General features: G+C 42.0%; 1 protein-coding gene across 1 annotated transcript in view; it reads right to left on the minus strand.

Annotated features, from left to right (window-relative positions):
* Window positions 1-2,918: 2,918 nt before the first annotated feature.
* Window positions 2,919-23,891, minus strand: part of ISM1 (isthmin 1) — a 76,247-nt gene continuing 55,274 nt past the window's right edge. The window contains exons 3-6 of the mRNA XM_028524949.1: window positions 17,064-17,328; window positions 9,094-9,237; window positions 6,384-6,473; window positions 2,919-4,625 (exon numbers count right to left, since the gene is read on the minus strand). Of these exons, the coding sequence (XP_028380750.1) occupies window positions 4,108-4,625; window positions 6,384-6,473; window positions 9,094-9,237; window positions 17,064-17,328 (1,017 nt within the window). The 3' untranslated portion in view covers window positions 2,919-4,107. The remainder of the gene's footprint in view (window positions 4,626-6,383; window positions 6,474-9,093; window positions 9,238-17,063; window positions 17,329-23,891) is intronic.

Below are 23,891 nucleotides of genomic sequence, written 5' to 3' on the forward strand. Positions count from 1 at the left end.
TGGGTTCTGCTACTTACCTAATCTGAGCTAGGACTCAGCTACAGGATCAAAAATTCTTTTGTGTAATGAGGGAACAGAGCAGAATATGTAGAAATAAAGCCAGATCCTCTCTCTTCAATGTGAGATACTATAAAGGTTAGCACAGAGATATTTGGCAGATTTGAACAATTTGAGCAAAGGCAGGGTGAGTGGAAGCAAAACAGACAAACGAACAGACAGATGAACATCTGATCCTGTGAGCACTGGGGAGAGTTAGAAAGAGAGTAGAGCAAGGGGTTAAGGTTAAGAATAAGAGTCTGGTGAACAGAAAGAACTGACTTTAACTGGCTGGTGTGTAATGACCTTGGACAAGTATAATAACCTTGTTGGTCTTCTGTAAAATGGATTTAATATGACTGCCTCCCTTGGCAAAGTGATTAGTACAGAGGCACAAAGTGTGTGCTCAGGAAGGAGTGGCTGGTATAGAAACTATTCTTTGATCCCTGGGCTTAGGATGGAGAATTCCACCCTCTTGGTCACTGAATTATAAAGAAAGAAACCTGTCAGCATGTTCATTGTAGCATTATTTACAATTGCTAAGATATGGAAACAGCCCAAGTGTCCATCAGTAGATGAGTAGGTAAAACAACTATGGGACATTTACATAATGGAATACTACTCAGCCATAACAAAAGAAAATTTTACCCTTTGTGACAGTATGGTTAGACCAAGAGACCATTATATTAAGTGAAATAAGCCAGTCAGAGGAAGATAAATACCATATGATTTCATTCATATTTGGAATCTAATGAACAAACTGAACTATCAAGCAAAATAGAGACAGATGCACTGAGAGCAGGCTGACAGCTAAGGGTAGGGGAGGTTAGGGGTGGAGGGATGGAGCAAAAAGGAAAAAGAACATATGGACATGGACAACAGTGTGGTGGTTTTTGGGGAGAAGGGTATAAGGGGACTAAATGGTAATAGTAAAAAATATAGTGAAAAAAATTTTTTAAAAAAGAAAAAAACTTGGGAGACTATAATCATGGCAAACAGAGGAGACTGAAGAGAAAGCTCAGCACTTCCCCTGCCCCTGCCTCTCCCTCCTCCTTCTCAGGTGCAGCCACTAGAGGCGCCTTGGGCATCTCTGTTTGCCACTGTTGGCTTGCTCAAATGGGCAACCAAGAGGTCCAATGGATTACTAGAAATAGGGTTCTCTTTCCAAAGAGAGTCACAGGAGCAAAGTTTTGATGAGAGAAACTTCAGAGGGGTCACATTTAAAGGTGCTGCAGGAGAGGGTTCAGAGAGCCTACTCTGCTGCAGGCAACTTTCCATGAGGGAATTAAGTACCTGGGGTTACCTTGGGACTGGCTTGGGGTCCTGTGTTCAATGAGTTCAGTTCTCTTGTCTAAGTAGATAACCTGAGCAGAGGAGTCTGGATTTCTGAGGGTCACTCGTTGACCTCTTAAAGCTTTGGGACTGAAAACTGGATCATCCTGATAGAGGCAGATTATAGTTCAGCAAATTACAGAGGTGCGACACTGTCCTCATGATGTACAGAATGCTGTGGGTATTCTCAGAAGGCAAAGAGCCCAGGAGCTCTCCCCTACTCCCAGTTTACATTACCTTCCAACTCTCAGTTCATTAGGTCAGCAAGAGCTGATATGAAAAGGCAAATTGCCCACTGAAAACATTACTCATCTCAGTCATTCTCACAGTGGTAGGAAAAAACTATTTTCTTTAATCTTTCATTCTAAATCTTTAACACAAACACTTGTGATATGGGTCTATAACTTGCCACTCTTGTTCCTCTGCTCATCACTCTAAACATCCCAGTCTTCAGAAAACACCAAGCTCTTTCCTAGCTGTTTGCCTTTGTCCATACTGTTTTCTTACTCAGAATGTATTCACTTCCCCCTCCCTCTTTGCTGCTTTATGAAATACCAGTTCTCCATTAGACCCAACAGGTATTTCTCTGATTCCTGCCTCTATTTCCCATCCCAACTAAGGATGCTATTGTCCTTAGTTGTAATAGAACACATATCAGAGGGTGTTATTGATGTACATTTTTTATCTTTGTATCACATAATTGAACTTATATGTTTCATCTCCAGCCTCTGCTTGAATACCTGTCCTGACAGGGAACTTACCACCTCAAAGATTATGCATTTCATTGCAATGAACTCTCTTTGCAAAAATAAGTTTTCCTGGTATCGGAAACCAAATCTTTTTCCCTGATATATTAGTCCTCCTGATTCTCTCCCTACCAATTCACTTGCTTAAAATTCCTTCTGATATAAATAAGCCTTCTCCTTTCATAATTAGAAATAAATCTCAAATATAAGTATTCTGAGAATGGGCAATAAATGGATAATTCATTCTAAAGTATAAATGACTGATAGGAGCTTTTCCATAGGAACAAGAATTTATAAGAAGAACCTAAAGGTGGGGTCATGTGGAATACCAAAGGCACCAGGAATATGAGGACACCAAAAATTTGATATAGTAGAAAGTGCACTGGGCTAGGTCATAAAAGATGGATCCTATGTGATTTATTTTATTTGAGCTTTGCTTTTGTCATCTGGAAAAGAAGTAATTTGCATGATTAGTAGTTCTGCTAGTTATTGTAATTGCAGAATTTTGTTTGGGAGCAGCTCAGCTCACCTGGGAAGTTTTAAGCCTCAGCACTGACTTGGTTTCCATAGCTCTTTCTTAGTTCTGGGTGGGCAAAAAGTTGTACATGTGTCAATGAGCTTCATCCTCCTGGTGGCTGGGTTGACATTCTTGTTGTCAAAGATGCTATGACTTACACCCATCATCATCACGTCAGTCAATGAACCTTTTATTCCCACCTGGCTTGAATCTTTCTCTCCTCTGCCTCAAAGCCCTGCTTCACCAGAGCTATTTATGGTATCTGTATCATAAATATTTGCAAGTAACACATTTACTGCAGGTAACACATTTTATTATGATTTTATTATATATTCTGTTTTCCTGGAGTTTTGTAAGTAGATAGTGCATAATAACCAACTCTTTATTTGTCCTAAGTTCCACACTACAGAACCAGGGCATATTACAACTGCTTGATGCACTAAACTCAAGACTCAATAAATACTTTACAAAAATAATGTAGTTATTTTTCCTTTCTTAAAACATAAAAAATTAGGATTTCCTACACTTGAGTCCTCCTCCTCTTTTTATATCTATTTGTTGTGAATATATTGGTGGAGAAAAAATTGTTAAGATGATATTAAAACAAAATAGATGAAATGAGGTCCATGTTGTTTTCCCATTTATCTTGTTTTTTTTTTTCCTTTGGAAAAGTGCTACTCCCTGTTTTTATGTTCAACTCTCATGCAGCCTTCTGGACTTACTAAGACATGAGAAGAAATTCTGTCATTCTGAAGCCTTTAAGTAGAATCAAAGCATTATGCTAATATTGACCTTTTATTTTAAAGCCTATTTAAAACCAGCCTCAGATTTGCTTCTAAAATAGCCATCTGTCCACCACCCTCTATCTCTACCCAGTCTTAGGCAAGGGCATTTTGAATGCTGAGACTTCAGCAAGGTGCCTCATGACTAAATAATATTTGGTTTAAGGCGAGTGTTTTCTTGTTTGGATATACTTCTATTGAGTTATTTTAAAAGTCATTACAAAATCCCTTTCTCTTCCACCTCCTAAACCCTGTCTGAACTCTCACAGAAGTGATAAAACAGTTTCATGATGACAACTCCAGAGAAAAGGTTATGCTTAAGTCACATTTATATTAAATAAGTTATATATAAAAACTTATAATGTTTACAATTTCAGTCTCTTTCCCCCTTTACATCTCTAGGAAACACTGGACCTGGGTGTGAATTGAATCCCATCCACTGTGGCTTCCAGGTTCTTCTGGCTTCTTGGTCCTCATCCTCTTTACCACATCACCCAAAGGAGGAGTTCCAAGAAGGTCTGTGGGCATTGTAGATGGCAAGGGTGGCCTCAGATGGTAGCCACCAGGCCTGGCGCACATCCCTAGTGTAATTTATGAAAAATACTCATGTGGCATATGCAAACACACAGGAATGTGGATAAGAGGTGGCAGGTCAGTGTAGTGCATTTACGTCACAAATACAAGAGGTCTCTCTTTAATACTCCCTGGCCTCTTGGAACTGCTTGATGTAATCCTCATCGGAGGGGCTCTCTGTGCACTTCTGCCCGTTGTTGGGAGGCCGGGCTTCATTATACCTGCTCCAGTCGCCCTTGCAGATAATCCAGGGTAGGACATCCACTTTATAGTGGAGCTCCGCTGAGAACTCAGTGCTGATGAGGTTAGGTGTCCCCGCCCCTTTGCCTCTGGTTATGAGCTGCATGTTGTCGCCATAGCAACAGTGCTGGGCGGCTAGCGTGGTGCTCTCCAGAGACAGCATGGAGCGAATGCAGTACCGGGCAGTGGGCTTGTAGATCTCCAGCTTCTCCTTGGGCCCGCTGGCGTCCTTCCAGCGAAATTCCTTGCGCTTGATGCGGTCGAAGATGTCTGCTGTGCTATAGGCCACCTCTGTGGGGTAGGAGCAGGGGCAGCTGGGCAGGTCATTGATCACCTTGTGCATGTACTTCTTTAAGAACTCGCTTTTGCAGCTCATCCATCGCTCACAGCTGTCTGTGTCTGAAAAAGGCCACAGAGATACGCTTTAACCACAGGTCACCAAGCTCAGGCAGCAAGATGACATTGACATTTTTCCCTCCTCCCTTCCCAGATTCAACCCCTGCAACTCCCTGGGACCAGGAGGCCAAGCACACCTCTCCTGAACTCGGGAACTTTGAACTTGACTATTTGTATGCCGTCACCATTATTATATATGCTTCACATTTTTTGGGGGGGGGGGTGAAATGTATGGCATTATTATCCCTAAGTTTTAGTTTTAGTAGGCATCTACAAAAATAAAAATAAAAAAGGAGGATATTGGGATATAGGGTTAACCATAACCCCACTATCACCCATAGGAAAATTAACAATAATTCAGAGGGACATTTTAAATCTTCTCTTTAAATGCATGGTGATAGGGTAGAAAATGCCTCAAAGTAATATTTGTCGATCTAAGTTGAATTTCTGCCAGTAATTGACCAGTTTAATCTAGAGCTAGTGGCCTCACCTCTTAACCTTAAGCACCAAACAGTTACAATCACTGTATTCAAATCCATATGAAAAAATGCCTCAAAAGGAAAGAGGTTGGTGGCCCCAGTGTTTAGGGAACCTAACATTTAGCCCAGAGGTCACTTACCAACTAGCCTGGAGTCAGAACCTGCACCCAGAGGTGTAGTGTTTGGTCTTCACAGTAATAAAAAATATTGAGTTAATTTCTAACATTTAAGATTTAGGTGATTCTACTCATTAATGTGGATTTCCAGTTTCATTTGAAAAAACAAAAGACATGTTTATGCTGGACCGGCTTTGCTCTATGGGAACAACTAACTGAGTCAGCAGGCAAAGAGTAACTGACCAGGGGGCTGGTGGTGTCATGAGTGGAAATCAAGTGGCCAGGATGGGGGGGTGGGGCAGCTTGGAGAACAGCTTGGGATCCTCTTCAGTGAAATGAGGAAGACAGAGATGGGGCATCTCTCAGGAGCTCAGCAAGGCCTATCCTGGGTGAAAAGTATGGGCTCTTGTGCTGGACTGTTGGGGATCGAACCCCAACTATTTAGTAGCTCTGTGACCTTGAGAAAGCTATTCTCCCTCACTGTGCTTCAGTTTTCTCAACTCTAAATTGCAGATATAAATAGCGCCTGTCTCATAAAGTGGGATAAGGATTAAATGGGAGGGGACACAGAGAGTACAGTTTAGAACAAGGTATCACCCACAGGGATGGGCTGAGGCTCCTTTTGGCTCTGAGTTCTATGATTCCAGCCCTGCAAGCTTCTGACTGAGCAGTAGCTGAGAGAAGGAAGGTTCCATCCTGGGAAAATATGTGTCTGCAAAGCCACTGAGGGACTCTTTCAGAGGGCATGGTCTTCAAAAACAAAATTCAGTGCAGCCCCAGAAAATAGCTTTGTATTTTCCTGTGAGAGTGGCAGGTCATCATAATTCATGTGCCTGTATTACATCCACTGACTTATTTTTATTTATCAAACTATTATAGATATTCAGTGTAATGGATATGTTCTAAACATTTTACAAATATGAACTCTATTATTCTACAATAACTTTGTAAGGTAGGCACTACTTCTTCATACCACTTTAGAGATCAGAAAAGAAGATGCAGTACTGGGTTAAGAAACTTGACCCTGTGCAAGAAATATGCTAGGAAAATTGGACCCCATATGAGGACAACAAAAAATGTAAATGGATCAAGGGTGACACTGCAAAGGCAAAAGGCATCCCCAAAACACTACATCAATATTTGAATAAAAAAGAAAAAACTCTTACCAACTTCAAACAGCTTGGTGGCATTAAACTCCTCACTTCCTGCAAGGAGACTTACTTCAGTGGCAGCTGTCCTGAAGGTGTCTTCAATTCCTAAAACACAGACAGGGCTCATTTTTCTCTAGTTATTTGGGAGAAATCCACACCACCCCCCTACCAATTGGGAAAAAAACACAAATATACCTCAGAAAAGCCTTTTCTTGTGTTCATTATTATTCATGAGTAGCAACTTGCAAACAGAGGAAACAGTAAAAAGCAGGTAGTAGAGCATGAAATATATTAAAACCCCAGATACCATGTATAGCATGAAATCAGATCCAAATGTGCCTGAAGGATCCTAAGGAACTCATTCACTGGGTCCAGGAGTTGGGTTTTAGGCAGGGGGAAGGACACATGTCAAGATGGTTGTCTGGCAGTGTCAGGGTGACAAACTAAACTAGAGGCAGTGACTCATACCAGTCTAGTGGTCAAGACCAGTCTTAAGGACTGACTGCTTATAAGTTAGTACTAGCTGTGTGACCTTGGGCAAGCCATTTAACCTTTGTGTAAGTACTTTCACATCTGTAAAATGGGGAGAAATAAATGATCCACCACAAAGAGTTGAATGAATTAAAGTGTAAAAAAAGCTCTTCTAGTAGTAAGATATAAGACTTAGCTGATACTGTTCCTTGAATATTTGTCTAGCACATTTTGAGGATGCAGTAGTCCATAGCCAAAGACCAGGTATCTCATATTCTGGGACTTTCAGCATTGCTGATGATGCTTCAAGAAGAGTAGGCTGGGCTTGTCATTACTTGCTTTGAGGGACTGAGCCCAGCTTGCCTCGATCTTCTTGGCTCTCCTCCTCTCTCCAAATTGCCACCCCACCCAGGCTTTCTTTACAAACAGGACTCCTGTGCAAGCTGAGGCAGTCAGAAGAGGCAGGAGCTGTGGAGCGTAGACTAGTTGGAGAGCTTGGCTGCCTGTTGGCAAAACTTGATTTCCTTTAAGAGGCTCTCTCTGATATTAGGTGAGGCCCCTTGAACTTATTTATAGGGCTGACCTATGGAACAAACTTTTATGGTGCAATCACTGCCAGGCCAGGGAGGCCGCCTGCCCTGTGATTCTTTCCAATATGGCTGAGACTCAACACAACTAATAAGGAAAGAAATCCTGTAAAAAATCCTTCATGTTCCAAGAGAGTCCTGAAAGCCGGAAGAGCCAGGAACACAGAAGAAGAAAGGTTGAAAGGAGGGCAAGGTCAGTTGAAAGAAAATGTATGAGTGGGGCTGCCACCCACACGGCTCGCAGTGATGAGAGAAAATGAGAAGGCAATATTCAAAACGGTAGCCAACCTTCCCCTAATAAGATATTGAAATGGACGATCTTGGGTCTGTGTGCCAGCTCTGGAAGAGAAATCTGGAGGCAATCCCCCAAGCCCTGACTTGAAATGCTGTCTGTGTCCAGGTGTGGCTGAGTCCAATACCCTTCCTCTTGCTGGAGGTGGAATAGTTTGATGGTTAAGAACATGGACTCTGGAATCAGATTGTCTGGATTTGAATTCCAGATGGATCATTTGCTGCTTGTGTGACCCTAGGCCAATTAAGCCCAGTGCTTCAGTTTCCATAACTGTTAAAAGAACACAATAATGAGGCTATTGTGAGGATTAAACAAAACCTTAGAAATTTGCTTGATACTGAAATACAAAAAAAATCCCATTCTTCATAATCATGTTTCATTTGTTCTTCATTACCTTCATATTCTTCATATTTATTTTTATTTTCTTTTGTTTCATCATATCTTCATTATCTTTTTGATCTTCAGATTCTCCTTCTCTTCCTTCTTATTTTCTTCCTGTACTCCTTCTTTTCTTCCTTCTCATAGCATTATTATTTATTGGTTTACTTTTACCCATCCAAATATCATCCTATCAGACTTCTAACTCTGCTGCATGTAGGAAATTTACAAAGAAAAGCATCTTGATGTTTGCTTAACTTTTTGAAATTCATCCGCATGGCTGACAGGTCACCAGAACTACTCTGCTGATACTTTTCTACATAGGCCTCTTGGTTCAGCATACACATGCCCATCTAATCCTTCGTTTCTCTCCTCAGAAACCCCCTTTTTTTTGTTCTTCCACTTCTTTTTTATTCCAAATCTCAGTCTTAAGGTCTGAGAACAAGTTTAAGGGTAGAAAAAGGAAGTCCTGAGTGCAGAGATTAAATTTTCTGTCTGAATTTCTTTGGGATAAAGCCATTTGGAACATGTGGTTTCTTGGAAGAGCCTAAGATATTATTTTAGATTGGTATTTTACCTGGAAATGGAGAATGCATAGGAAATGTAAACCTACAGACCAGGTGTTGGTACACTTTTTGTAAAGGGTCAGAGAGTAAATATTTTAAGCGTTGGGGTCACATATGGTCTTGGTCACATATGGTTCCTTCTTTTTTTCCTCCTTCTACTTCTTTTCCTCTCCCTCATCTTCTTTAAAAACATGTGTGGGCCATACAAAAGCAGGCTGTACTGTGACAACCTCTGCTACAGAGAGTCACAATATTTTTCATCCCCAACAACTTCCCATCCATTAAGCCCATTACTCATATTTTGTTTCAGTCTGGTCAGAATCCTTATTAGGAAAATTGTCATTTTTTAAAAAAGTCAATTTTTATAAGCTTTAAAATATAAATTAAAACTTTCCCCTTGAACTTGGAGCCACAGTCCTGCATAAACCCACCTGGGCAGTTTGGTCGGTCACAAGTCCTAGACTCCGTTGCAGTGCATGCGTAGCCACAAGACCTGGTCCGCTTCTGGTTGCCATTCCCACAGGTGACGCTGCAGACGGACCAGAGACTCCAGTCACCCTCCCCATCTGTGGAATCTGGAAGGGAGCCAGGGAGACAGTCACAGCCTTACCTGAAGAGTCCCCAAATCCACCCCAACAAGCAGCCTGCCAATTGTCCACTTCCATCGTTTTCACTGTTGGGAGCACAGATGCCTGCTGGACTCAAAAGGCTTACAGCTCCAGGGTTCATTTTAGGGATGAACTTCATGAAGGCAGTGCTTCTGTCTGAAGTTTTGGGAACTGATGTGGTAAGCACATGACCAGGGCCTAACTCCCAAAAGGTGCTCAGTGAGTGCTTATTGAGGATGCATACATTTGCTGAGCATGGGATCATGAAGTAATATGATAGGTAGTTAGATGACCACCATTAGTTCCTTAACTCCCTGTGTCATTGAGAGAGAGAGAGAGAGAGAGACAGACAGACCTTATTTCCCCTTTCTTTGAATCTGTGCTGGCTCTGGCCTTAAGAGGCCTGGCAGCTTCTGACTTTTCCTCTGGGCAATGCACTCACCATGAAAAAAGCTGAGGCTAAAACTGTGAATTATGGGATGCCACATAGAAAGAGTGAAGCCACAGGAAGGACCACTAGACACGTGAGTGAAGCTTTTGTGAACCTTCCAGCCCTTCCTAGTGGATAGCTAAATGCAGCTGATGCCCTCAGGAGGGAAGGACCTGCCCAGAGTGGCTCTGCCTCAACTCCTGAGCCACAGGATCATGAGAAATAATAAAGTGCTGTTGTTTTAACCCATGGATCCTGGGGATGGTTTGTTACACAGGAGTAGACAACAGATACATAATGCTGATGCTAGAGATGGTTCTTTGATGTCATTGCTCAACACCCATCCAACAAATATTTTTCCAGCCCCTATTATATGCCAGGCACAGTTCTAGGTACACAGGATATACTCTTAAACAGAACTTTCAAAGATTCCCTGCCCTGGTGGAACTACTATTTTAGTGAGAAAAGTCAGACAAAAACTAGTAAATAAAAAATGAGTGAATTATATAGTAGATTAAAGTTGGTGAATAACATGAAAGAAGGAGAAGCAGACCAGGCTAGAGGGGCCTGAAGTGTGAGAAGGGTGGGAGAGGTTGGTATATTATTCACAGTAAATTCTTCTTTTTATAAGTAAGAAACTAAGTCCTTAGAGTGACTATCTAAGGTCATAATGGTAACAGAAAGGAAAATTTGGGCTCTAGTGCTAAGCCCTTAATCTAAAAATTTTGACTCTTTCTGAAGCATCTCCACTTAGTAATAATTTCTCCTGGTTTGTCCAAATGTTCCTACAGCCTTGGGGCCTCTGTCAGTGCCAAGCTCAGAGCTACAGCATGTGCCTTGCAGGGAAGGGGTCTTCTCCATTCATAACAGCTTGTGGGGATTGCTATTATGTAGGCCAGGCAAGAATGTTGTCCACACATGTTTCTACCTGAACTGCAGGCCCTGTGCCAGCCTCCCAGGCTGTTTACATGGCGTTCACTCTGAACACTCCTCAGCAAACACAGGGCCCCTGAGTCTCCTTGGCCCATTCAGCAGAGTTGGGGTGGGGACGGGGAGGGTGATTCATGTTTGTGTCCTCTCTCCTCACCAGAATGGAGCATTTGCTCACATATCACCTGCCTCCAGGGGCCCCATCCATTTCTATCCCCTCCCCAAGAAGAATTTTTCTGAACTTTGATTTTCTTCTAAGAAATGGTTTTCCAACCACATGGCCAAGCAGATGTTTGAAACTCTGCTTCACGTGAGGGAGCTGGGCCTGCATCCCCAGGCTTCATTAGCCTCCCTCACAGCTCCCGTATCTTACTAGGCATGAACACAGTAGGACTGGAGAGATAGGAGGCCTCTGGAGGAACAAACCATGGAGGCAGGGGCCACTACTGCTCCCTATAAGACTTTGGAGTCCAGTGTCTCTTGGTAATTTCACCAGGAACACCAGAGGGTGCCTGGAACAGCCACACAATCACATTCTTATCAGCAGGAGCATCTGGGTGTGGCGGGTTACATGTGCCCGTGACCACATTCTACCACATCCTAACTGCATTGGTGAGGCCAGGTTTGTTAAAGGCAGTAACAACAGCACTGAGTCATAAGTAAAGATGATAATGGCTTTAGAGTCATAGAAAGGGGGCAGTTGGTCAGTCAGAAAAAAACTTATTGAATGCTATAGGTGGAGTCCATGTCACCTGTGTGGTGAGTGCAGGCACAGGACACAGTCCATTGATGCTAAGATGTATCCTGCCTGACTCAGCAGAAGCAACAGAGCCCCAACCATCTAGAAATGTCTTGCAACCTTTCTTCAATGTTGCAGTAATGTGAAGAACAGTATCATCTTGAATTTTGAGATATTAACATTAAGGTTACCATGACGCTTACACTGGAATCTCTGCATTAGGTAATTTCTTGTTTTTGTATCTTGGATCAAAATTATGGGATGCCAATGCTGTGTCAGATTAGGTGAAAAATGACTTCCAAAATTCCTCTCTCCTTTGGTTACATTCCTCTCCCAGTGACCCTAGCCCAGGCCCTCTGACTTGCTTTGGCCAATGGGAAAATAGCAAATGTGATACAAGCAGAGGCTGAAAAAGCACTCCTGTAATAGACCTTACCCTCTTGCTCTAAGGAACTCTTCCACTACCATGTGAAGAGCCTGAGGCCAGCATTCTGGAGGGTAAAGAGCCAGGTGGAGAGAAGCTTTAGCCTCCTCAGCACCCCAGCTGTCCAGTGGGGATCCCATCATTGTGAGTGAAGCCATCCTAGACCTCCAGCCCCAGCAAAACTAGCCCAGAAAAGAACAGTTGAGACAACATGAAAATTGCTGAGAGAAAATTTTAAGCCATTGAATTTTGGGGGTTTGTTTCTTAAGCAACAAATGTTAACTGTTATAAATACACTGTAGCATTTTCCCTAAGATACGTTCTCCATGGTTAGCAGACTCAAACCGTGAATGAGTTTTCATCCTAATATGTGGGTTCTTCATGTTTTTATTTTAGGTGCTCACAAAGTCATTTATTTTCCAAACTTATTTTAATATGAGTCCCCAAGAGTTAAGCACAGAACAATTATATGGCCAGGTGTTTGGTTATTTTTATTGAGCTGCCAACGAAATAAAACCACCTTCTAGGGTTGTGTATGTCAGCTCACCACTCTAAGGCCTTCATAGCATACTGTCCTGGGTGAATGTTCCAGCAAAAACTCTTCTTAGGGACTTCTATTTGTTTAATGTGCTCAAAGTACAGAAGGAATTTTCTGAAGCTTTGTGGTACAAAGCTTTGAAGGCAGTATTTATTTCTGCTATAATAAAACAAACTTGTTCTCATTTGCTTACCTGCCAGGGAGCATCACTCAGAGCAGAAACTGAATGTGAGCAGCAGTAATTGCAAAGAGGACAATGAAGGTAAAACAGTCCCTGTGATTTGACAGCCCCTGTCGATGACATCAAATTGCTCAGGGAGGGAAGAAAACAATGCACAGTTCAGGGCTGCGTTTCTAGGGTGTCATCTGAATTTTTATAGTAGTTATTATACTGTTTCAAGGCACTAGATTTCTGTGGGCCAGTCATTTCTGTTTGAGCAATTGAAGTGACTTGGGTCTTGATGTGGCTCCTGGCAAACTTCCACTACTAATCCTCAGTGATAGTGGCTACCAATTATTGAGGACCTGCTTTAACGAGCTGCTCTAACACACTGATTTAAGTCCTATTATAATCTTGCAAGCTAGTTGGAAACAGCCTCCTTTTTCTGATAAGGTAATCTAGGCTTAGAGAGGTTAAAGTACCTGCCTAAGGCCACACAGCTCAAACTTGGCAGAGCTGGCATTAGATCTGAGGTCTGCCTGCTCCTGCTGTCTCCCGTTACATATTCTGGTGTTCTAGCAACTTTGATTCTGGCCCAGGTTGGCTTCCTTTCCTTAAGACACTCACTTATGTGGCCATAATCTAACACTACAAAGAAAAATCCCTGGAAAAAAATCACTGAAATCTTCTATTAAAATAAGACCACAACCAGTTAGAGAATTGCAAAGAACTGAGTCCCAACCTAGGTTATAATAAGCAGTTACCATTAATTTTATTATTTAGGTGGTTCTGAACAACTTTAAGAATTGTATATTACTATTTGAAAGGAAAACATTTATTTGAACTCTTTCTCTGCCCTGGGTGATACTCAGGCAGAGACTGCCTTCAGTCTCTACATAGAAGGTATTTAAAGTGCAGTCTCTCAAACACATACAGTCCAAAGTTGAGCTAATTTGGGTTTCCACAATCACAAACTAGGTCTAACTAACTTCTGTTGAGTATTTTACAATTCATTCTCAAGATTCCATTCTATTTTATTTATTTCACCTAGAATTTTTTGAAATATTCTTTGGCCACAAACATTTAAATTCTTATTAAAAATCCTGCCTTCAGAAATTTGAGATCAACAACCTTTACAAGACCAGTTCTTGTGGCAATTTTGGCCCAGTTGAGAAAAGACAATGGGCACTTAGGTACAGTGAGAGCACTGCTTTGTCACTGCATGAATCTCACCTTTCTGGGCAGTACATTCACTCCCTGTATCCTCCACAGCATCCAATCTAGGGCTAAATACTTAGAAATTGCACTATAGTTTCTTGTTGATCGGAATACAGGAGGACTCAGCCCATCCAAAGTTGTATGGAGTTCTGAAAATCACATGCTCCTGGCAAGCCAGTCTCAGAAGCAATACTTCTTCAATTATTTTGCAAATACTGCTGAGCATCTATGACAAACTGTGAGTCTTGGTACTCCAAGTGTGGTCCAAGGACCAGCAGTGTCAGCCTCACTTTGGCTACAGCCACCTTACTATATCTACTGCATCAGAAGCTGTATTATAACAAGCGCCCCCCCCCTCCCCAGTTTGTGTACACATTGAAGTCTGAAAAACAGTGTTTTAGAAGTATGGTAAGGGACATATTTTTCTTCATAAGGTAGCAATCCTATATCTAGCCTAACAAGGAGGAAGTTACCAAGAGAGACTCCAAAGGCCCAGAAATGCTGTAAGATTCAGATGCAAGGCGCTCTACAGGTATCACAGCCCCAGAAAGCTGGGTTGAGGATGGCTGAGGCAGCCCCAGAGGTGCTCCACGAGAAGGAAATTCTATCCTCAAGATTGAAATGGAAGATGTTCTTAATACTCATGAATTCAGCAGAGGGTACTCTGTAAAAGCTTTAGATGAAAGAGTTGTTTCTAATGTTGGTCTTCAAACTGCAGTGAACATGAGGATCACCTGATAACCTTGGTTGAAAAAAGAGACAAAGATGTAAACAGACAGATTCCAGGTCTCACTGATGGACATCTGGTTCAGTAGAAGGGCAGCAATGGCCCTCAATCTGAGCTGTACATTGCAGTCACCCATGGAGATTTAAAAAACACAGACGCCTGGGCTCCACCTCTAGATACCCCAAATTGCTGGTCTGGAGAGAACTTGGGCATCCAGGTTTTTAAAAATTTTCCAGGTGAGCATAATGAGCAAGTGAGGCTGAGAACCGTTGATCTTAAACACTAGTGCTCAATGTACCAGAGGCCCTGGAAGTTCTTTCAAACATAGATTTTGGGGACGCACCCCAGAATGTCTGACTCAATACGTCTGGGATATGGAAGACTGAAAATCAGTGTTTTATCATGGTTCCAGGTGATGTTGATGTAGCTAGTTTGGGGACCACACTTTGATGACCTTACAATAGAGGAATAGGGTTGGGGCTAGGATTGGCATTTTTTTTAAGATTTTATTTATTTATTTTTAGAGAGGGAAGGGAGGGAGGGGGAGAGAGAGAGAGAGAGAGAGAGAGAGAGAGAGAGAAACATCAATGTGCAGTTGCTGGGGGTTCTGGCCTGCAACCCAGGAACGTACCCTGGCTGGAAATCGAACCTGGGACACTTTGGTTCCCAGCCCGCGCTCAATCCACTGAGCTATGCCAGCCAGGGCTGGATTGGGATTTTTTAAACCTTCAACAAAGGGATTCAGATGCTGAGAGTCTAAGTCCCACTCATAGGAACAATGTTTTCTGTGGGCTGGGCAAACAGGTTAAACCACAAAGCTGTGTACTGTCAGGCTGGCACCCAGGGGTCCTGTGTGTTTTGTTTCTCTGTTCAATAGCACTGGACTTTTCCTTCCATTCCTATCTTCCAATCTAAGTGACCATTTCTGGATTTACTCTGCTCTCCTAAAGGATATGCTACCTTTTCCCCCAGAGAGGAAAAATAACAGTGATTAAAAGGACAGACTTTAGACTGACTGACTGAGATAAATTCTTGAGTTCAAGTTGCTTAGTTTTTTCCAGGTTTCAGATTCTCTATCTGTAAAATGGGGTACCTGACTCATAGAGCTGATTAAATGAGCTAATACATGTTAGATGCCATGAAGAAGGACTGGTGCATGTTAAATGCCATATGTATGTTGGCTACTATTTGTAGTCTGTCTGTGCTGGAAAACAAGTAGACTGGACTTCCTCTGAGAAGGGGGAAGGTTTCATGAGTCTCCTAGCTGGAAGAGGTTTGGGAGAATTCTTTCTGCTCCCCTAGAATTTGATGTGTATCTTCACCGGGGCACTATTTTGCTCTATTAGTTAATTTTTCTCCCCTTGTCCACAGATAGGTGAAATCCTCTTTAGGTAAAGACTGCATCTTACTCATTTTTGGATTTGTACCCCCTAGTATAATGATGAATATAAGATATGCCCTTAATAAATGTCTGTTGAATAATTAAATGATGAAGCTGAAAAAAGTTATCTTACTGTTTTGGAAGTTGCTTAGAATCATCTATTATTGGGCAGAAATAACTCTCCAACATACAACTGGTCTTTCTGCTGAAAAACGTGTAAGGCTGAGAGTTCATAACAAATTATCCTCATCATACAGTGCTTGCTCTAAGTCTGCTGATGGCGAAGCCACAGGACATCACAATAATGGATGCATTTGTAAGACAGCAACCATTCTATAGCACAAGGAACACTGTCTGATTCCTCATGAAGGCTGCATTTCCCAGCCTCCCTTGCAGCTATGTGGGGCCATAACATCAGGTACTGAAATTTGAACAGATGTGATGTGTCATCTCCAAGCTGAGGGGGTTAAGAGCATGTGAACCTTTTTCAGGTTGCATCTGTCTTCTTGGCTGAGCTTGATATAGAGCATCCAGTGGATAACTCCCAGGCCCTAACAATTGGTGGAGGGCCAAGATGGAAGGAACGTAGGACTCGAATGACTGAGTAGAGCTGAGTTCCCCCTACTTTGTCTCTCATCTCAGGTGAAAAATGAACTTTTGTTATTTAAATTACTGAATTTTAAAGTTTTGTCTTCTCACCTGTCTTACTCTAAAAAAAATGAGACAGTAGAAGTCCTAACTTGAGGTCTTAAAGTTTATTGGTGGGGAGGCCTTACTTAGACAACCTGTGAAGCATATATTAATGTCGATTCCCAAAAGCCACACCACTGCCAATGTCAAACAAAACATAGTGGTCTGGTCAAAGGAAGCAGCTGGAGACATCTCTTTTACTTAACTAACTTTTCAATATGCATCTTTACAGTTAAATACAGAAGGAAGTTGGTTTGGTGATTTCTTCTTTTAGAAATAAAAAAAAAATTTTTTGAAAAAGGCAGGACCTCAAAGACCCCTAACTAAAGAAAAATTCTCTCCTAGGATAATTGGTATGATTTTAAAATTATAGTCTTTCCAGAAACATGTGGCTGCTGGTGCCTCCTTGGGGCTTTGGTGGAAGAGAGTCTTTATGAGGTACGCCTCATAGAAGACCAAAAGCCACATACTGTAAATTGGGTTTTGCTTGGCTCCATGTCCTCATTATCCTCATTTATTGTCCCCACAATTTTATATTACTGGGTGGTAAACTCACCATATTCTGGCTGCTCTTTGGTTTCAAAAGTGCGGTGGCCTGGGGCCGGACGGTCCCATCCCCGGAGGGGGTTGAGGAAGTTGCTGTCATCTGAGGTACTGTCGTACTTGTAGTCCTGGTCCCCGCTGTTGGCCCTCGACAAGGACAAGGACCTCTGCCACCAGGCCCGCCAGTCGGGGGATGGGACTGACCAGCTGGGCTTATTCTCCGGGTGCTGATCTTTATCTGCTTCAGTGTCAGGACCATCCACCACCTCTATGGTGACCTGAAGAATTCAGAATAGGCCAGGGTCAATGAGGTGGGTGGCCCTTGGAAGAAAGTCTGACAGAGTGGAGGCAAATGATTGGTGTGTCACTTGTGAAGGATAGCTGAGACTGCTTGGTGATACAGAATGGAAAACATCCAGGGATGGCCCAAATGAACCCTATGACTAGAGAGAATGATGTACCTGGACCTTGGGGTGGAAGGAGACACTTCACCACTAGGGTCACTGATTTATTGATGGTTGTATTGCTAGGAAGTCTTTAATTCAAGGATAAACATGTACTATAAATGTTCCTGAAGTGACACAAGAATAATTGTAATAAAACTGAACACTTACTGAATACTAACTCTGTATCGGGCACTGTTCTAAATGCTCTTCCATATATTAACTTATTTAATCCTCAGAATAATCTTATAAGGTTGGGTGACTGGCCCCTGTGATTGACGATCTACAAAGATGGCCCTGGCACTTCCTCCCATTATTGTATGTGAGTGCCACACCTCTCATGAAGAGGCCCAGTTTACTTCTCCCTTTCTATCTGGGATGGCTTTGTGACACACTTTGCCTAGTAGACTGTGGTAAGAGTTACAATGTGACAGATCTCATTAAGTCTTTCATTCTCTTGAAATATTCCTACCATTACGTGAGGAAACCCAGCCTAGACTACTGTGCACATAGAGACCACATGAAGAGGGAGACTACAGAGAGGAAAACCAAGGCTCTCTAGCTACTGGCCAGCTCCACAGTCCCAGCCATATCAGTGGGGCCATCTTGGATCCTCAGCCCAACTGATACCATGTGGTGCAGAGATGGGCTCTGCCAGCTGAGTCTTGCTCAAATTCCTGACTTACAGGGACCACAAGCAATCCAATGGTTGTTGCTTTAAGCTACTGAGTTTTGGGATGGTTGTTGGACAAAACAGATAGCATTTTATAGAGAGAAAACTGGCTAACAGAGAAGTTAACAACATTCCTAAAATTACACAGCTAGTAACTGGAAGACATGGGCAGTCTAGGTCCAGAGCCCACGATCTTACTAAGTTTTCCACACTGCCCCTCAACAAGAAAGTAACAGAGGTATTGTCCTCTCATGCAACTGAAGGAGCAAAGAGGCCACAGATGCCAGTGAGGCTGGATACCACAGGTTGGGTAGAGATGTCAACACAAGGTCCTCAAGGTCCAGGCTTTCACAGCTGTGATTTCCACTCATCCCATAGTCCAGAACCAGCACATATATCCCTCAACTGGCCATCAGGTTCAAAACAGATAGTTCCGGAGCCAAGGTCAGAACTTGCTCTTGGATTTACTGAGCCTAATTTGGAAAGCATGGGGCTGGAAGAATTCAGCTTCTTGGCTCTGAGAGACAATCAACGTAGAGAAACTTGTTTAAAAAAATATAATAAAAACTCATTGGGTTCCTTTGGCCATCACATAGCTCTTGCAACACCCCCTGGATGAGTTATATGAAAATGAATCAGAAACACGTGCTCTAAGTAATCAGCGCAAGATGTACTAGGCAGATGGATTTCTAGCTTCGTCCTAACCCAACATCTGAGAAAGTTGCTGGGATGCTCTGCCAAACTGTACCAGGGTGTGCCCATCCTGAGACAAACAGCCTCTTCTTTTTGTGTTAGGGATGGCAAAGTTTGAATTCTACTCATTTTGACATTCAAAGAAAGTTGCCCAGCTAACAGTGGGCCTGGTTTGTGGCCTTATGATGTCCAAACACAGGTCAAGTGTGTGGCCTTCAATACCAGAGTATACTTGGGCTGTGGCAGGTCAAGTGCATCTTTCCTCTGGGATGCCTAGAAGGGCACCATTGGATTTATTCCATGCTACCATTACCCTATTCTTGTAAGCATCTCTTGCATATGTATAAATAGTTATGAAACTTTTAGTAATTTCCCAAAAAAGAAAAACAAGGAAGGGAAGAAAATGTCTTTTTAGTATGTCTTGTGTCATAGCTGTTCGCTAGAATGAGTAATTGCTGGGGAGCAGACAATGACTGGGACCCACATACAACCCTGGAAAGGACAAATGCAGAAGGAGCCTACTGCTGGGTAGTGACAGGGCACTGCTGAGCCTTTGGAGACAAAACCTTTCTTCTCTGCAGTCCCGTCCCCCACTGCCCTGCAGACAGAACAACTGAGCCTCAACAATCCTCTGCAAGGCTGTTAAGGGTCTTGGAGCGGAGAAACTGCCAAGAGCTAGGCAAGCCTACAATTATGGTAATGAAATCAGTCTCTGGGTAGGAGATAAGGGGGAACATGCCCAACGGTTTTGGTATTCCATTTGTATTCAGAGTGGAGTCAAAGGGATTGCCTAAACAAAACGTGCCCTGCAATTTCTCCAAGCTGGGAATAAAAACAATTTTATGTTTTAAGCTATTACCGTCAATATAATTCTTTTTCTTCCAAACTGGTTCTCAGATCCAAACAAAATAGATTTGTTGCCTGGCCAAGCAATGAGTAGCAAAATACGAATTTACTCCAAAAACTATATCGATGACTGAATCTCAACAGTTTAGAGGTTTCTTTTTCTCCTTTAATTTCTAGCCACTGCCTCAACTGAATTAAAAACAAAAAAACAAACAACCCCCCTCCCACAAACCTTAGGATCCATCTTTCCCTATAGTTAATGTGGAAACCTCATACTGATATCGAGAAGAAATCTAATCTTGAACCTGAAATTTCATAGGTGTACAATTAAAAAGACTTAATGAGCATGATCAATGACTTCTCAAATGATGGGGATTAGTTTTATGTTTCCTGTTGCTCTTATTCTGCTTATGTGTTCTTTAGCATCAAAGAGTCCTTTTATAAAAATGTCTTGAACAATAATTGATGTGATGAGCTTAAGGTGTGGGAGTGAGCACAGCAGATTTCCAAGCTGCCAAAGACTCTAGATTTTACCATCTTTCCTTTTCCTTAATGCACATAATTGAAGTATCTTAGTATATTTGTTTCTTCTGGACTTTTCCACACCATGAATCAAGACAATAAAAGAAAGAAAACACCTTAAAACTATCCAAGTCCAACTTCTGGCATAATCTCATCAGCTTCAAGAAACAAAGTTCAAAATCAGTGCCAATTTGGGGAATTTTTTCCAAAATCAGGAAATGAGGATCCTATGCAATGTCATTGATTTCTTTCTTCCTCTTAATAGTTAAAACAGTTATTAGAAACAATTTTTTTATACTTTCTCTGAAAAGCATAGGAAAACTAATATAATTATCAGTCTAACTGATAATAAAGTACAAAATACAAACGCTTTGACCTTTTGAACTTGGGAGAATCTTCTAGAATCTTATAACTCCTTGGTCCTGTAAGCCTTGTGAGCTTGGTGACTAGGTGGGCATGAGACAGTATTTCCCAGACAGTAAAATAAGCCTTGGGAGGTGAATGGATTCCTCAGAAAAACAGAGCATTCAGGGACTGGAAGAGAGTCTCCAGTGAAGAATTGGACCCCAGACGACCTACCAGCATTCCTTGACAACTGTGAGCTACAGAAAGAAGAAAAAATGGACCAGGAGGATACATAATCTCTTCCTGTCAGACTCACTGACACTCTTTTTTCCTTAAGTATATTTTATTGATTATGCTATTACAGTTTTCCCAATTTTTCCCCTTTTATACCCCCTCTGCCCTGTAACCTCCCACCCTCCAGCATTCCTCCCCCTTAGTTCATGTCCATGGGTTGTACATATAAGTTCTTTGAATTCTGTTTCCTATACCATTCTTGACCTCTCCGGGTCTATTTTATGCCTACCAATTATGCTTCTTATTCCCTGTACCTTTCTCCCCTATTCCTCTCCTCCACCTCTCCACTGAACACCCTCTATGTGATCTCCACTTCTATGATTCTGTTCCTGTTCTAGTTGTTTGCTTAGTTTTTGTTTTTGTTGCTTTTCTTTTTTTAGGTTCAGTTGTTGATAGTTGTGAGTTCATTGTCATTTTACTGTTCATAGTTTTTGATCTCCTTTAATTTCTTAGGTAAGTTCCTTTAACATTTCATATAACAAGGGCTTGGTGATGATGAACTCCTTTAAGTTGATCTTATCTGGAAAGCATTTTATCTGCCCTTCCATTCTAAATCATAGCTTTGCTGGATAGAGTCATCTTGGATGTAGGTCCTTGCCTCTCATGACTTGGAATACTTTCCAGCCCCTTCTTGCCTGTAAGGTTTCTTCTGAGAAATCAGCCGATAGTCTTATGGGCACTCCTTTGTAGGTAACTCTCTCCTTTCCTCTTGCTGCTTTTAAGATTCTCTCTTTAGCCCTGGCTGGCATAGCTCAGTGGATTGAGGGCGGGCTGCGAACCAAAGTGTCGCAGGTTCGATTCCCAGTCAGGGCACATGCCTGGGTTGCAGGCCATGACCCCCAGCAACTGCACATTGATGTTTCTCTCTCTCTCTCTTTCTCCCTCCCTTCCCTCTCTAAAAATAAATAAATAAAATCTTTTAAAAAAATTCTCTCTTTATTTTTAATCTTGAGTAACTTAATGATGATGTACCTTGGTGTGTTCCTCTTCGGGTCCCCCTTCTTTGGGACTCTGAACTTCCTGGACTTCCTGGAAGTCTATTTCCTTCACCAGATTGGGGAAGTTTTCCTTCATTATTTGTTCAAACAAGTTTTCAATTTCTTGCTGTTGTTCTTCTCCTTCTGGCACCCATATAATTCAGATATTGGAATGTTTCAGGTTGTCCCAGTGGTTCCTAATTGTCTCTTCATTTTTTTGAATTCTTGTTTCTTCATTCTGTTCCAGTTGGATATTTATTTCTTCCTTTTGTTCCAAATTGTTGATTTGAGTCCTGGTTTCCTTCCTGTCACTGTTGGTCCCCTGAATATTTTGCTTTATTTCACTTTGGGTATTCTTCACTTGTTCTTTCATTTTGCAACCAAGCTCAATCAGTTCTGTGAGCATTTTGATTACCAGGGTTTTGAACTCTCCATCAGATAGGTTGGCTATCTCTTCATCACTTATCTCTCTTTCTGGAGTTTTGCTCTGTTCTTTCATTTGGGCCATATTTCTTTGTCTCAGGGCACCTGTTAAGTTGTAAGGGGGTGGGGCCTTAGGTATTCACCAGAGCAGGGCAACTCTCTTTGCTGTGCTGCAGCACTGCCTGTGGGGGAGGGGCCAGAGAGGGAACAATGCAGCTCTCCTGCTCAGCTCTAGCCCCACTTTCCAATGAACTCTCACATGAGACTGGGAGTTTCTCCCACTACGGCAACCGCTGCCGCAGTCCATAGTCAGCTCTAAGTCTCAGTTTCCCATTCAGTCAACCCTGCCCTCGTAGTACATTGCCTTGCTGTAGGTCCTTTCAGCCAGTCCCGCCTGAGTGGCCCTCCACCTTGCCATGGGTTCTCTCTGTCTGTCTGTCTTACTGGTCTGGTTGACTATTTCTTTAATTCCTTGGTTGTCAGAGTTCCAGGCAGTTTGATTTTCTGGTACTTCTGGTTGTTTGTTGATTTTAGATTGGTTGTTATCCTCCTTTTGGTTGTGTGAGGAAGTGAAGGGTTTTTACCTGTGCCTCCATCTTGGCTAGAACTTAAATCTCACTGATACTTTAAAAAGAACTCTGACCAACTTGGCTGTCATTAATGCTTTGATACTTGCAACATGCTTGTGCAAAGACTGTTGCTCACTCTACAGAAGTTAGACCTAAATTTTAGGCACAGAGACCAGCTTGGAGAATTCAATTTTCTGAGGTGAACAGCAAGGAAGATGTAGAGCTTATTTCAAAAGTAAGTTTTCTGATTTCTGACTGTTTTATACACATTTCCTCTGACATTTTTATTACATTGTCATCACCAATCAGCATGAATTCTTTTGGGAAAGCTCATCATATAGCCCTGTGCTAACCACTTCCGATGGTGATCTCACCTAATCCTCATAACAACCCTACTCCTATGTAGTATTGTACTACACAGATATTCATAGGTAGTATTATCATTTTGATTTTACAGGCAAGGAAACTGAGGCATAGAAAGATCAAGTAACCTGCATGAAGCCACAGAAGCCAATGAGGATCTGAACAATACAGGCTTGTCCCCATGGGTGTATGGGCCTAGGTCTTGGGCACAGAAATTTCTTGATTGTTAGTCAAACCTGCCATTCCAAAAGTGTATTAGAGAAAAAAGATAAAGGGAAATCAGAAGTAGAAGCACGTACGACATTTAGAGCCCTGGCCAGCTCATTTGATTGTATCTTGTGGCACTCAAGAGGTCTATGGCCATGTAAATAGGTCTGTGCATGAAAAAAAGGCCTTTAGATGACTATTTTTAAGTCTCTCTCAGTGGAAGAAAAGAACTAAGTATATTAGTTGAAATGAATACTAATCTTAGCTTGATCCAGAAAAGAGAAATAGTTGGTTGTTACTAGCTACTGTGGTAATGAATTGATGCAGTAAGCCTAATAATGAGTTTATTTTAGAGATTTTTGTCTTTGCTATCTGACCATCAGCTACAGACCAAAACCCAGCCAAGGATATTAAAGTTCAAGTCTAACTTGTCCTGGGGGATCGATTTTCTTTCCTGAAGGATTTATTTATTTATTTTTAACAAAA

This window comes from Phyllostomus discolor, chromosome 9, assembly GCF_004126475.2.
Source record: "Phyllostomus discolor isolate MPI-MPIP mPhyDis1 chromosome 9, mPhyDis1.pri.v3, whole genome shotgun sequence".
NCBI classification, from domain to species: Eukaryota; Metazoa; Chordata; class Mammalia; order Chiroptera; family Phyllostomidae; genus Phyllostomus; species Phyllostomus discolor.